The sequence below is a fragment of the Leucoraja erinacea genome, chromosome 11, assembly GCF_028641065.1.
Source record: "Leucoraja erinacea ecotype New England chromosome 11, Leri_hhj_1, whole genome shotgun sequence".
Classification (NCBI taxonomy): domain Eukaryota; kingdom Metazoa; phylum Chordata; class Chondrichthyes; order Rajiformes; family Rajidae; genus Leucoraja; species Leucoraja erinaceus.
In genome coordinates, this window is record NC_073387.1 from 8,468,597 (window position 1) to 8,482,858 (window position 14,262).

Consider the following 14,262-nt stretch of genomic DNA (forward strand, 5'->3'; position numbering starts at 1 on the left):
TTAGTTTAATTTAGTTTAGTTGAGTTTAGTTTAGTTTAGTTTAGTTGAGTTTAGTTGAGTTTAGTTTAGTTTAGAGATACAACGCGTTAACAGGTACTTTGGATCACTGAGCCCACAACGACCAGTGATCCCCGCATGCTAATACTGTCCGACACACAATAGGGAATATTTTCCATTTACACCAAGCCAATTAACTTGCAAACCTGTACGTCTTTGGGGTGTGGGAAGAAACCGAAGATATCGGAGAAAACCCGCACAGATCACGGGGTGAACGTACAAAGTCCGTACAGACAGCACCCATAGTCAGGATGGAACGCAGGTCTCTGGCCCCGTAAGGCAGTAGCTCTACTGTTACACCACCGTGCTGCCCAGGTTATTATGTGCTGCCAGTTAATAGTTATTTCAAAACCTTCCATTGCCTGTCACGTCTGCATGTTTTACAATGGTTTACCCTTTCATCAACTTGTTTATTTTTTTCTGTTACTGAAGAGTTGACACAATCCCTCCCCCTTCCACATTTTACATTTAAAAGTACTCGGATGTATGGGATCTTCCGCTGGCTGGCACCTCAATGTTTTCTACTAAATGAGTTCAAGTCATCCTCATTGAGTTCCTAGTGAAGATGATCACAAAACAGGAATGTGTGGAGAATTGAATACAGTGGTGTTTAATACTGGTCAAAATTAGCTGGGGGGCTACTCTCCAATGTAGTGGAAGCTTTACATTTGGTTCATGGAATCTAGAGTTGTACAGCATAGGAATAGGCCCTCTGGCCCTCCACGTCCATACTAATCATTTTGCCCATCTACTCTTATCCTATTTGCCCGCCTTAGGAACATATCAATAGTCAAGAGCGTTTTATTGTCATATGTCCCATAACAGAACAATGAAATTGTTATTTGCTGCAGCACACCACACCATGCCTATTTAAGAATCTGTTTAAACACCTCTTAAGCTAAGTTATTGAAGCCGCGGTCTCCGGTGGGGAAGCGCCGATTCAGGACTTACCTGGACTTACCTAGTCTGCACATCTGGACGCCCGCAGCGGCAACTGCGGAGGGTTGTGGGACCGACCACGGGGGAAAATGGAGGAGGACTGACCAAACTTTGTGCCTTCCACCACAGTGATAAATGCTGTAGTGGCTGTTTGTGTTCATTTTTTATTGTGTATTGTGTGTTCTTTTTTTATTGTACCGCTGCTGGCAAATTCATTTCACTGCGCTTTATGTACAAGTGACGAATAAAACTTGACTTGACTTATTGTAGCTGATTCCACTGACGCTACTTTCCAGATATCAACAACTCTCTGTGACTATCTGAAACCTTCAATGGGACATTGTTGAAAGAATATGGCTCTAAAACTCCCTGGTTTGGCAGGGCCTGACAAGGTTCTGAAAAATGGAGTTGTTTCCTGTACCTAACCTTTGCTCATCTTCATGGTCACCCATTCCTTCTCTCCAGAGATGCTGCCTGCCCCGTTGAGTTACTCCAGCATTTTGTGTCTATCTTTGGTTTAAACCAGCATTTGCAGTTCCTTCCTATACTTTGCTCACCTTGCCTGGCAGCTTTCTATATAAAGTTGAGGGATCTTAACTGTGAATCACACTTCACTATAATTGATGGAGAGGTCTTGATGCTGCAATTGTGGGCCTGAAGCTAAACAAACTACTCACAAGAGCAATGAAATATTTGCATCAAATTCATGAGAAAAATGTTCGTAAATGTTCATTTATGTATTTTTTCAATCATAGTAACAAGCCTGAGAATGAAGTAATGCCCCTTTATAAAATGTTTTATTGTAAGTTATATCCCTTTATCCTCTGAGGTAATATTTTACAAAGCACAACATTGGACATAAGAAAAAAAAATACAAATTACAAACTGCAATTAGATGTTTGTTGAAAACAGTGGACAATTAATAGATATCTATAGCAACTGAATGCCATTTATCAATCACACAAACTTAACATGTTAAAGAAAGCTTAAAACACTATCTACAATCAGTCCATTTAAATAATGAGCTGAGATTAACACCATCAGAATTGAAATGCATGTTTACTTGTATTGTTCAATCTTTACCAGTTATCCTCTCTCCTGCCCTGATCACCCGCATTGTGTTATTACAAGTGTTCGCCGCCCTTCTTACTCATTGTAAACCCGGGGAGTGAATATTGGCAAGTTAATCAACCATGAAGGTCATCACAGTGAAGTCTGTTCCCAGTCCTTAAACAAAGGCTCACACATGTGGTTTCTAGATTGCAATCAGAAACCAAAAGCCATGTTTTATCCTTTGCTAGTTCGGGAAGGTAGAGTCTTAGTTGGAGTATCCTGGCAAGTGCAGTTTTCTGCATTCAATCCCACCCTGTATGGTCACCTCTACTTGTTGCCAAGTGTTGGATGCAGCCTCATGTGGAATGAAGAAGGTTTCCAAATTCTACCCCAAGACCCAGGGGAAACCCTTCATGCCAGGGAAATCTACCTCCCAAACCTGGGAAATTCATGCAAAATTGTGTTATTATTTCTCCCTTTCTGGTCTGACCCACTCGTATATTGTGGACTCAGAGGGGATCTGGGTTGGAAAGCGGCAACAAATCAAGGCAACTAGAACTGTCAACTCAGCAATCTGGGACTCATGCAAATTAAGGAGGGCCTGATTCAAACTCTACGCCATGTTCTGAAGAAGTCAATGTGCCCAGATTAAAGACTCTTGGTCTAATTTAATTGCTTATTCAACTTCTTTTATCCCCAAGATACTGGAACACAATGCCCTTGAAATGTTTTCTCATAAATATGCTACATAGCATCAAATTAATATTTTTTGTCACAAGTATTTATTTTTTAACTGTTGATCCTTCATTCAGCATGTGTCCCTTTCATGCCTCTGTCCCTTCTCTGGAGAACAGCAAACTGTTTGCATTGATGCTGTTATAGAAGTGGTTGTTAAACTGGTTCAGCACGGAAGAGTAGCCATAGCGATTCGATGGCCCTGGATCGGCCCACTCCGACCCAGGTGGGCTCAGGATGTTACTGGAAGGTGCGTACGAGCTGAATCCCATCATGTTCTGGGAAGCGTCACTGACTAATCCAAGAGAAGGCTGCCTCCCTCCAATAGGATTATTATAGGTGGACATACTGGAGATGAAATTGCTGAGGCAGGGAGTGGAGATCGGGGTCGGAGATTTCTTTTCAGGAGTGGTCCCTGTCCTGGCAGGGGAGCTGTCCATAAGGCCTGGGCTTTGAGGTGGCTTCTGGCTGCTGTCGTCAGACTTTTCCGTGCCAATACTGCCTGCGCTGGAGTTGGGATCCGACTTCCTCTTCCTCTTGCGCCGAAAGTTCCCATTGTCGAACATTTTTTCACAGTTCGGATCCAAAGTCCAGTAATTGCCTTTACCTGAAACAGACGAGGGCAAGAAGGGGAAGAAATGAAACACAATCCTCTCAGAGTACAACATTATGAACAAATTTGTCAATCTAATCTGAGATTAGCATTGGGTCTCCATTAGTCATGTAGGCAGCTGAAAAATGTCCTCCATCGTTCTAGATCGAAGGGGGCGCTGTCCTGTGCGCGGCTGCCCTGCCAGCAGTTGTCTGTCTTTTCACCGTTTTATTTTTATTTTTAGTTAGTTAAAGTGTTTTGTTTGGAGGTCTAGACTAGCGGTTTGCAAGATCGCCAGTGGTGGAGCTCCATCCGGCGCGACCTTGTCGGCTTTGGAAGCCGCGGCCTCCAGTACGGAGGCGGCCGTTCCAGGGTTCCCATGCCGCTGTGAGGACTCTCCCGACGCCGGAGCACCACCACCCGGCGAGAACGGCCAGGAACATCGGGCCTCCATAGAGGCAACTGTGGAGGCCTCAATAGGCCCGACTATGGGCGAACTGGGGTTGGGGACTGGACTTTGTGCCTTCCCTCATGGTGGGAGCCAATGTGGGGGGATGTTCTTTGAGTTTAAGACTCTCATTGGTGTTATGTCTGTATTCTTTTTTTGTGTGCTGCAAAATGGCAAAAAGCATTTCACTCCATTACACCTCGGTGTATGTGAATGTGACTAATAAAATACCTTTGAATACTTTGAATCTGTAACATATTTAGGAGTTTCTAACCTCTTTCTCTTTCAAATCATTCAATTGAGATCTTTCTGTCTCTTAACCCTTTCATCCATGTCCATGCTGATCGGAAATTAAAATTCATAGTAATGTCCCACATCCCCATATTCCAAAGCTGAATATCTCCTCATTTTTCCTTTACCCGTTAATTTACAGCCTCCTCCCCTGTTCTGTCTTGATTTTGGATCTTCACAATTTAACTGGGTGCTTTGCTCAAAGTAAAACACATGACCAAGGGATAGTCACCCGCATTGGTGTAGCATTGACAGGCACAGTTGGGGTTTTGAAGACCCCTCGGGTCACGCCAGATAAAGAAAGTCATGCTCATAAACTCATAAAATCAACTCTCCCAATCGCCAAATATTTCTTGAAATTAGATGAATGTTTTGACCACTGACAATAAAACATGCATGGTGATGAGGTGAAATGTGGTCATTAATCCACAGAGGCTATATGACTTAACCGTTGCCCAGACAGAGAAAAAGGCCCATGAAACAAGCTCAAAATTAACTGGCGACTTACCTGGATCATCCTCGTCTCTGGGGACTTTCTTGAAACAGTCGTTGAGGGACAGGTTGTGTCTGATGGAGTTCTGCCATCCAGCTTTACTCTTGTTGTAGAAGGGGAAATTGTCAGCCACGTACTGGTAGATTTGACTCAGGGTCAGTCTTTTATCCGGAGCCCCGTGGATTGCCATTGCAATCAGGGCTGAGTAGGAATAAGGAGGTCTCACCAGCTTCAGCAGCTCTTCCTGATTGGGAATGGATAACCATCCAAGGTCCGATCCTCCCAAGCCAGCACTGTTGGGCAGGAACTGTCTTGGCATCCCATAGGACTGCGGGATGAAAGGGCTGGCGCTTGAACCTGACAGGAACGACGTGGTGTTCATGGATGGTCCGTTTAACCATAGGTAGGGGTTTGCACTTGAGCTGTAGTCCTCAATGTCATAGTTAGACGGCCTCTGCGCATTCTGTTGGTGGAAGAAGTTCTCGCAGAAAATGTTCATCTCTGGAGGCTCTTGGCCGATGCTGGGGAACTGAGGGCTACAGCGAGGGGGTGACTGCGTTTGCAGATCGTAGGAACTCATAATCTGTTCAGGCCTGTGAGGGTTTAATCAACTGGCAGAATCTCTTACAGCAAAATCGCTGTCAAGGCAATTGCACCTTGCATCTCATACTTATACACCTGCGTTCTCAGGGTGTCTGTTACAGACTCCACCCCAGCTCAAGTTGATTGGTGTGACATCACTGAGACAAAATGTTGACGGTTCAGATTTTCTGTACGTTTGCTAAATTCACAGAGCTGACTGGATTACTGCTTCATGGTGGGGGGTCAGGGCTGGGGGGAAGGGGAAGGTGGAGGGAGAGAAAAAGAAAGAGAGGGCGAGTGAAAGAGAGGGAGAGAGAGAGAGAGAGAGAGAGAGATAGATAGATAGATAGATAGATAGATAGAGAGAGAGAGAGAGAGAGAGAGAGAGAGAGAGAGAGAGAGAGAGAGAGAGAGAGAGAGAGAGAGAGAGAGAGGGAGGGGAGAGAGAGAGAGAGAGAGAGAGAGAGAGAGAGAGAGAGAGAGAGAGAGAGGGAGAAAATAGAGAGAAAGAGGGAGAGAAAGATGAGAGGGTGATAGAGAGAATGTGATAGAGAGATTAGAGTGATAAAGGGAAGAAAAAGAGAATAGAGAGAGAGAGAGAGAGAGAGAGAGAGACAGAGAGAGAGAGAGAGAGAGAGAGAAACAGAGAGAGAGACAGAGAGAGAGAGAGAGAGAGAAGGGGGTAGAGAGAGAGAGAGGGACAAAGAAGGAAAAGGGGTGATTTATCTACCAACACAGATACATTGCCTAAAGCATTCTGTATTCAAGAATTGCTTGACGACATTTGCACAACCCATTCTAAAATCAACCTAAACTAGGAGGAAGAAGGATTCCGCTTGAAATAGATTTCATTACTTAATTTTGCAGTTAAATGAAAAGATAGTGGTTCCTCTCAGAGTCAATAAATTTGAGATGAAGTAAAATTCTCCCTCTTCAGCTCAGGGTGGAATTTAAATCATGCATCTCAACAGACATGGTCTTCTATGTCTCCATGGTTTGCTAAGTGTTTTGCCTGGGGTTATTGACAGAAGATTCTGGACAACATGGTAACAGAAGGTAGGATTTTAAGAAGCACCTCAGCACAGGTAGCCTTAACATGCCTGTAAACCAAGATGCTGTTAGCACCCACTACCAGGTTGGTGCTAACAGATGCCAGAGGTTATGGGGAGCAGGCAGGAGAATGGGGTTAGGAGTGAGATAGATGAGCCATGATTGAATGGCGGAGTAAACTTGATGGGCTGAATGGCCTAATTCTACGCCTATTCCTTATGACTTTAAGAAATAAGGTGACTAAAGAAATGCATTCTCACTTCGACCCGAAACGTCACCTATTCCTTTTCTCCAGAGATGTTGTCTGACCCGCTGAGTTACTCCAGCTTTTTGTTTCTATCTTCGCATTATCACTTGCAATTAACTGAGCAATTTTAGATATAATGAATATTAAACCCCGGCTTTAAACCATCCCTAAACCAAAAACAACCCCAAACACACGTCTACACGAACTGTAGACACCAGCCCAAACCATGAATTCAGACATAACCGCATATGGCCTGAACACCCAAAACAGCCAAATCATAAATCAAACACTGACCGTGAATGCAATCCTTACACCTCACTGAAGAAGGTTCTCGACCCGAAACGTCACCCATTCCTTCTATCCAGAGATACTGCCTGTCCCGCTGAGTTACTCCAGCATTTTGTGTCTATCTTCAGTTTAAACCAGCATCTACAGTTCATTCCAACACCTTACACTAACCATGACTGCTCTTTCAACAATATATATATCTATATGTATATATACATATATAAAAATATGTATAAAATGTTGTATAAAATGTTATACAGAGATAAAGGCAAATTAACTCAGGCAAAGGACGATGTGCAGTTCAAGCCACTAAAAGTGAGTGTCGTAAGCACTTGGATGAAAAGAGTACACAGTACGGCGCTACTAGATGAGACGGCTGCCTCTCAGCACCAGTGACCCGGGTTCAATCCTGACCTCAGGCGTTGTCTGTGTGCAGCTTACGTGCTCCTCCTGTGACTGCATAGGATTATTTCTGCTGCTCTAACTTTCCCCCATATTGCAAAGATGTGTGGATTTGTTACAGTAGATAATTGGGCCAATGTAAATTGCTCTTTCTGTGTAAGTGAGTACAGGTTCAACTCCGATGTTCCGGCAATGATCCGATCCCCCCCCCTCCCCCACACACTATCATCTGGACAAAATGTCTCCAACTGTTGAAATTCCCTGAGCAACCACAGATGGCAGTGTAAACTGTGTGTGAATGGGATGGCCTGCTGACCCATCCCCGGCTCCCACTGTCTCCCTGGCATCCGACTTCACTCCTGACTCACAAGGTGTATCAGCGAACCCCCCTCATGCTGGATCTTGCTGTTGGTGCCGGCTTCATCCACTCCCCCTCAACCACCACCGCCTGCTTCTCCCATCCCACTGTCCATCAATCCTCATCCCCCCCCCCCCCCCCCCCCCCCCCCTCCCCCCCCCCCCCCCCCCCCCCCCCCCCTTCCCCTGCTTCATTCCATTCACGTTCAGTTCACATTTTATATATATGTTTTTTTCCGTTTCTAGCACTCCATGGTGCTTTAGACACAGGAGAGGGTGTTCATTAGTGGACCAGGGATATATTGTCGTTTCATTACCACGTGACCTCCGTTGGTCCATTAAAAACGGATAATCCAGAAAGGTTCTTGTTCAGCCATGCAGTCGAATTTGGGGGGAGAGTTAATAAGAATTTGAGGAGATTAAAACATGGGATTAATGTAAATGAGCAATTGATAATCAGCATGGGATCAGTGTTTTTGTCTGTTTCTCTATAACCCCATGACCAAGAGGAGCAATTGCCCAATTGGTAGCAAACTCTGACCTCAAGACAAGTCAAGCAAAGACTGGGTAGCCCTAAGCTTGCCTGCTGACCTCATAACCCAACTGTAATTTCAATGTTGATTAAAACAACAGATTAGATTTCATTGCTGATCACACAGCCCTAACATCAATGCTAGTTAACAGAATAGAACATGTTTAGGACTATGTAAGCCTAACTATAATAAATAATTAGATTGGATCACACTGCCAACATGTGTAATCACAACCAAGTATTTACTTTGGCCCAGAAGGCTTGTTGGTTGGCGAGACTGGGAACCCACCTAAAGGCTCGACAGTCAACGGAACAGCGAACCCTCCTGTGGGCTCGTCGGGGACCCGCCCGAAAGCACACCGGTTGGCGTAACCGGGAGGGAGCTGGAGGTTTCGGGGGGCATGGAGCAAGGATCAGCAGGAGGGTGAACCAGGGTCCTCAAGGTGGCTGCAGGAGGTGCCCAGATCACAAAGATGGCTGGTCGAGGAGAGGGCCATTGGCTCGCGGGAACTACTCCTGTACATCGAGCACAGCCGACCGGGCTTTGGACTTTGGAAATGTGTAACCCTAACGCCCTCACATGTAATATCAGCAACAAGATTTTCACTGCAGATTCCATGTGTGACAAATAAAACGCTACTGAACCACTGAACCATTGGCCATGCCCTTCATTATTTTCCCAGGGATGCCATCCCAAGATTCAAGATCCATGATTCAAGATTCAATTTTATTGTCACATGTACCAAGTGAGGTGCAGTGAAATTTGAGTTACCATACAGCCATACTATGTGAAAAGCAACAATACACACAGCCACATAAAATAAAATTTAACATAAACATCCACCACAGCGGAATCCACATTCCTCACTGTGATGGAAGGTAAAAAAGTTCAATCATCTTCCTCCTTTGTTCACCCGTGGTCGGGGCTGTTGAACCCTCCGCATTCGCTGCTGCCGACGGTCCGATGTCCGAGCCCTCACTCGTGTGGAGCTCCCGAGTCGACCTCTTCTTACCGGAGACCGCGGGCTTCACGGTGTAAAAGTCCACAGGCCCCGCGGTTGGAGCTCTCCACAATTCTCAACAAAGGATCGCAGCTCCCAATGTTAAAGTCCGCACACCACTCCACGTTGTTAGGCCGCAGGGGGAGGGCAGAGATGCGAGACAAAGAAAAATCGCATCTCCGTCGAGGTAAGTGGCTGAAAAAGTTTCCCCCAATTCCCACCCACCACATAGAACAGACCAAGAAACATTAAAACATACTTAAAATAATAAAAACAGAGAGGGGACAGCCAGACTGTTGGCGAGGCAGCCAGTCCGGTATTGCCACCCGCCACCCCAATGCTGCCTGCTGCTAATGTATCATCTATCACAGATGCAAGTAACTGGGCTGCAAGTGCAATCCAGGGGATGGTGGCTGCAAACTCATTTGCCCATGGGTGGAAGGTGAACTGATCCCAAATAGCATTGAGACGACACAATTGGGCTCTCGAAACAGTGTTCAACATTTTGAATTACTAGATGAGCTAACGATACAGAATATATTAACACTGATTTGGACTGTAATGTTGCAAGGGTTTTAAACAGGACCTCAGAAGCACAGATAAACCTTAAACTAAACACTAAGCCTGTTTCATAAGTTCATAAGTTATAGGAGAAGAATTAGGCCATTCACCCCATCAAGTCGACCACCATTCAATCATGGCTGATCTATCTTTCCCTCTCAATACCATTCTCCTGCCTGCTCCCCATAACTGCTGACACTCTTACTAATCACAAACCTGTCAATCTCCACTCAAAAATAAGTTTTGACTTGGCATCCATAGCCGTCTGTGCAACAAATTCCACCCTCTGACAAAATAAATTCCTCCTCATCGCCATTCTTAAAGTACATCCTTTTATTCTGAGGCTAAGGGTTCTGGTCCTAGACTCTTCCACTACAGACAACATCCTTTTCACATCCACTCTCTCCAGAACTTTCACTCTTCGGTAAGTTTCAATGAGATCTCCCCTCATCCTCCTAAACTCCAGCGCTGTCAAACACACATTATATGTTAATCCAATCCTTTCTGTTTGCATCCTCCAACCAACTATATAAAGTTAGCTAAAGCAACACTTTACACTTGCTGCTGAGACCATGTTTTAAATGAAAAGGCAAAAAAAATGATGACAATAAGAACTTGTGTCAAACACCACCTACAGAGACAATACGTATATGTATACTCCAAACCCTGCATATACGCGTGTGTACATGAGTTATAATGTTGAGCCAGTGGGTGCCATGTGTTGTATGGTTATTGGATTTTACTAACATGAGAATAGAAATTATTGATTTTAATTTACTACTTTGCTTTGGCCGTCCATGTGCCGCATGCCCTGATCAGAGTCCAGGAGCTGTTAAAAACTGCAAAGTTTGGTCTCGTTAACTCTGCTCCTGACAGCAAAATGGATAAAAAAACTTATGGACCTGTCCCACTTAGGCTATTTTCAGGCAACTGCCGACGACTGTCATAGTCGTAGCAGGTCATCGAAAAACCAGTAGCAGGTCACCAAAAACACGGCCCCATCGACATAAAATTTGAAATAGAATCATTACTTTAACAACAAAAAAACCCTGACAGGCAACCGGCAGTGTAACCCACCTGGAGTGGGGCTGAGGCTCATCTTCTGCTCGCTCCCATTGACCGGGAGAGGGTTGCTCTGGCAGACGATGGACAAAGGGCCGGTAGGAGGTGGTCTGGGGGGAGGGGTCTAACCTCCTGCTCCTTCAAGGTTGTCTACAGGTGGCATCACCTGGGGCACGAGGGCTGAATGACCAGGGAGGAGAGGGACGGCTCGCTGGTGAACCGTAAGAGAGGGAGAAGAGGTCGGGCGAGGATGGGCCACAGAGATACTGCAGGCTGAGCACCAGCTGCAGAGAGGCAATGGGGATATCGAGAACAAAAAGCGACTTGGTGGGGCAACGCCACCAAGGAGGACCCGGCAGAGTCACGGCGCCAGGCGGAAGAGGACTCTGCCCAAGTAGGCTGCCTGCCCCTTTTCTGCGGTTACGTCCAGGCCTGGGTGGTGTTAGAGAGGGACTACGAGCAGTCCACAGGCACCATGGGGATTTCAGGGACGGCTGGGCAGCGCGGGGGGTTGAATTCATCCTTGATAAGGATTGTAACATAGTTGTATAGCAGTTTATTTAGTATATTTGTTTGTCCTACATTATGGTGGTGGACCTTCAGTCTGAAGAAGGGTTTCGGCGCGAAATGTTGCCTATTTCCTTCGCTCCAAAGATGCTGCTGCACCCGCTGACTTTCTCCAGCACTTTTGTCTACCTTATGGTGGTGGGTTCTGTTTTGGTTTTATTGCATCGTATATCATGTTTTAATATTTGAATAAATATTTTTGATGAAACAAAAAGAACAAAGGAGGACCTTGGCAGAGTCACAGGTGCCAGGCAGTAGAGGGCTCTGCCCGAACCGGCTGCCTGCCCCTTTTCCGTGGTTACGTCCGTGCCAGGGTGGTAATGCAAAGGGATCATGCACTCGCCATGTGGAATGCATCCAATATCAATATCAATACCAGTTTTATTTGTCACTTGTACATAAAGTGCCAGTGAAATGAATTTGCCAGCAGCGGTACAATGAAAAATAACACACAAAAACACAATAAGAAATAAAAAATCCTTGACAAGGAGTTTAATATAGTTGTTAGAGAGTGTAAAATCCAGGATATTTGTTTTGATAATTGGGTGATTTTGTATTATGTTGTTGGTTTATTTGGTATTGTTTTGTATTGTATATATAATTGTTAAAATAATTGATTACATTTAAAAAAGAATAGAATAGAATAGTTTCTTTATTGTCATTGTAACATGGGCCATGTACAACGAAATTTAAAATGTCAGCCAGTCAGTGCAGCATTCAAACATTTCTAAAGCTAACGAAACATCCACGGTAAAATAATAAAGATAAGCAAATAAATAAAAATCACAGACAAAGCACGCATACACACCCAACCCTGAAGGACCCGGCAGAGTGGGGGGGGTGGGGGGAAGGACCGAGAAATAGGAGTGATGATCAGAACTATAACGAGTACCTTGTAGCTTTTTCGACACCAGATATGTTGCGACTCGTGGCATGCTTTGTGTATTGAATGCAAAATCAAAGCATTTCAGTGCACCTTGGTAAATGTGCCAATCGAATATCATCGACTCATTGTAATGCCTACAGAGCAAGATCCCACAGATCATCCATTTTGGTGAGGAGCCTCTTATCACTGCTCCTCCACGGTGGACCAATGTTGATAGTAGAAACACAAACTTGTCCTTGGAACAGTAATATTTGAAAACAATGCTGTGGGATGTTCAGGTGACTCTGACCAGAGAGGAAGTCCTGAACTTGATGTCTCAAAGACTCGCACGTCTGAGCCACAATGTTTACAATGCAATGACCCACAATAGCATGTGAGTGATGGCATAAGAATCACACCAACATGAGTAAAAACAATGCAGTCTTTGAGTCTTGCAAGAATTGAACCAAAGCCTTGAATATGCTCGAGTGTTTGGAATTGCTTGCCTTGTAATTCAGACATGTCAAGACATCATTGTGAATTGATTCTAAATGATACTTTATGAATGAACGATACTTTATTGTCACGTGGACATAGGGTACCTAAGGAAAGTGAAAAGATCAGTTCTGCAAACAACTTAGGTGGCAAGTGTTGCCATGTGTTTTTCTGCGACAAAGTTTCAAAAGTACCATCCAGGTCTACCTACTCCACGCGTGCCACCGCAAATGATCATCTGGTCATGTTCAAGAAGTGCCACTTACATCTGTTTGTCCCGCGGGTGGGGTTGGCAGACATGTGAGCAGACAGCGGGAGACATGATATGGGAGGCTACCTGTAACATTCCTTGGGAAGGGAAGATGTGGGGGGAGGAATTGAGATACTATTTGAGCGCTGGTGAGGGAGGAGGGAACGTGAGTGGAAGAAAGAGATCATTTGGGGAGGGGAGATTGTGGAGTTGGTGTGACTACGATCATGAAGGGAACAAGACACCAGAGATATTCGAGTATTCATCATCTCAAGTATCCAAAATCCCAAGATGGAAACAGAATGGAAACAGAATGGAAACAGGCCTATGGTTTACTGAATTCACAGTAACCAGCAGGCACCCACTGACACTATTCCTATAGTAATATTATTTTATACCCCTAGTAATCATATCAACTTTCCCACCCCAATTCTACCACTCACCTACGGCACTCACTATTGGCAGTGGTCAATTAACCAAACAACCTACATGTCTTTGGGCTGTTGAAGGAAACCATAGCAACTGGAGGCATCCCACATGATCACACAGGAAAGCTCCACCGCACTGGAGGTCAGGAGTGAGCAATGGTTGCTGGGGCGGTAAGGCAACAGGTCCACTAGCTTGCATGGGTGTGGAAGGGAATTTATTGTGGGAAGGCAAGACTCGGTCAGCATTATGCATATGGTTGGCACAGTGGCACAGTGGGTAGAGTTGCTGCCTCACAGCTCCAGAGACCCGGGTTCGATCCTGACTATGGGTGCTGTCTGTACGGGGTTTGGACATTCTCCCTGTGACCATGTGGGTTTCCTCTGGTGCTCCGAGTTCCCTCCCACATTCCAAAGACGTGCAGGTTGGTAGGTTAATTGGCTTGGTATAAAATTGTAAATTGTCCCTAGTGTGTAGGATAGTGCTAGCGTACAGGGATCGCAGGCCGGCGAGGACTTGGTGGGCTGAAGGGCCTGTTTCCACGCTGTATCTCTAAAGTTGTGTAAACTAAAGGAAAGTACTCACAAGCTTCCCATATTGGTGTCATGGGAGTCAGACACAGTTGCTATGGAGAGTCTAGTGACAAAAGTTCCCAAGGATGTGCAGGAATGGAATGACATGAACAATCAGCTTCCTTTCACTGTGGTAGTGTTAAGGATCTGTTTCAATGTTTACAATAATCTAACAGATTCATTGTTATTTTTAATGATGAGAGCTTTCCATCTCCCTAAAGAGAATTCATATGTTTAAACCACTACAGGGGGCAATTGGTATCATTAAGCCCCAATTAAGCTCATATTCTGATTAAGTTTAATAAGCTTAATGTTCAACATGGACAAACACAAAATATGATTATGAAATTGCATCTGGAAAATTGTTCACTCTATTTTGTTTCTTTCCACGAGACAC

General features: G+C 44.8%; 1 protein-coding gene across 1 annotated transcript; it reads right to left on the reverse strand.

Annotated features, from left to right (window-relative positions):
• Positions 1-1,776: 1,776 nt before the first annotated feature.
• On the reverse strand, positions 1,777-5,278 carry LOC129701439 (forkhead box protein I1-ema-like). The gene is made up of 2 exons (XM_055642618.1): positions 4,624-5,278; positions 1,777-3,391 (listed from the first exon to the last, which is right to left on the reverse strand). The coding sequence occupies exons 1-2, from the start codon at positions 5,186-5,188 to the stop codon at positions 2,874-2,876; spliced, it is 1,083 nt and encodes a 360-aa protein (XP_055498593.1). The 5' UTR covers positions 5,189-5,278; the 3' UTR covers positions 1,777-2,873.
• Between the last annotated feature and the right edge of the window lie 8,984 nt (positions 5,279-14,262).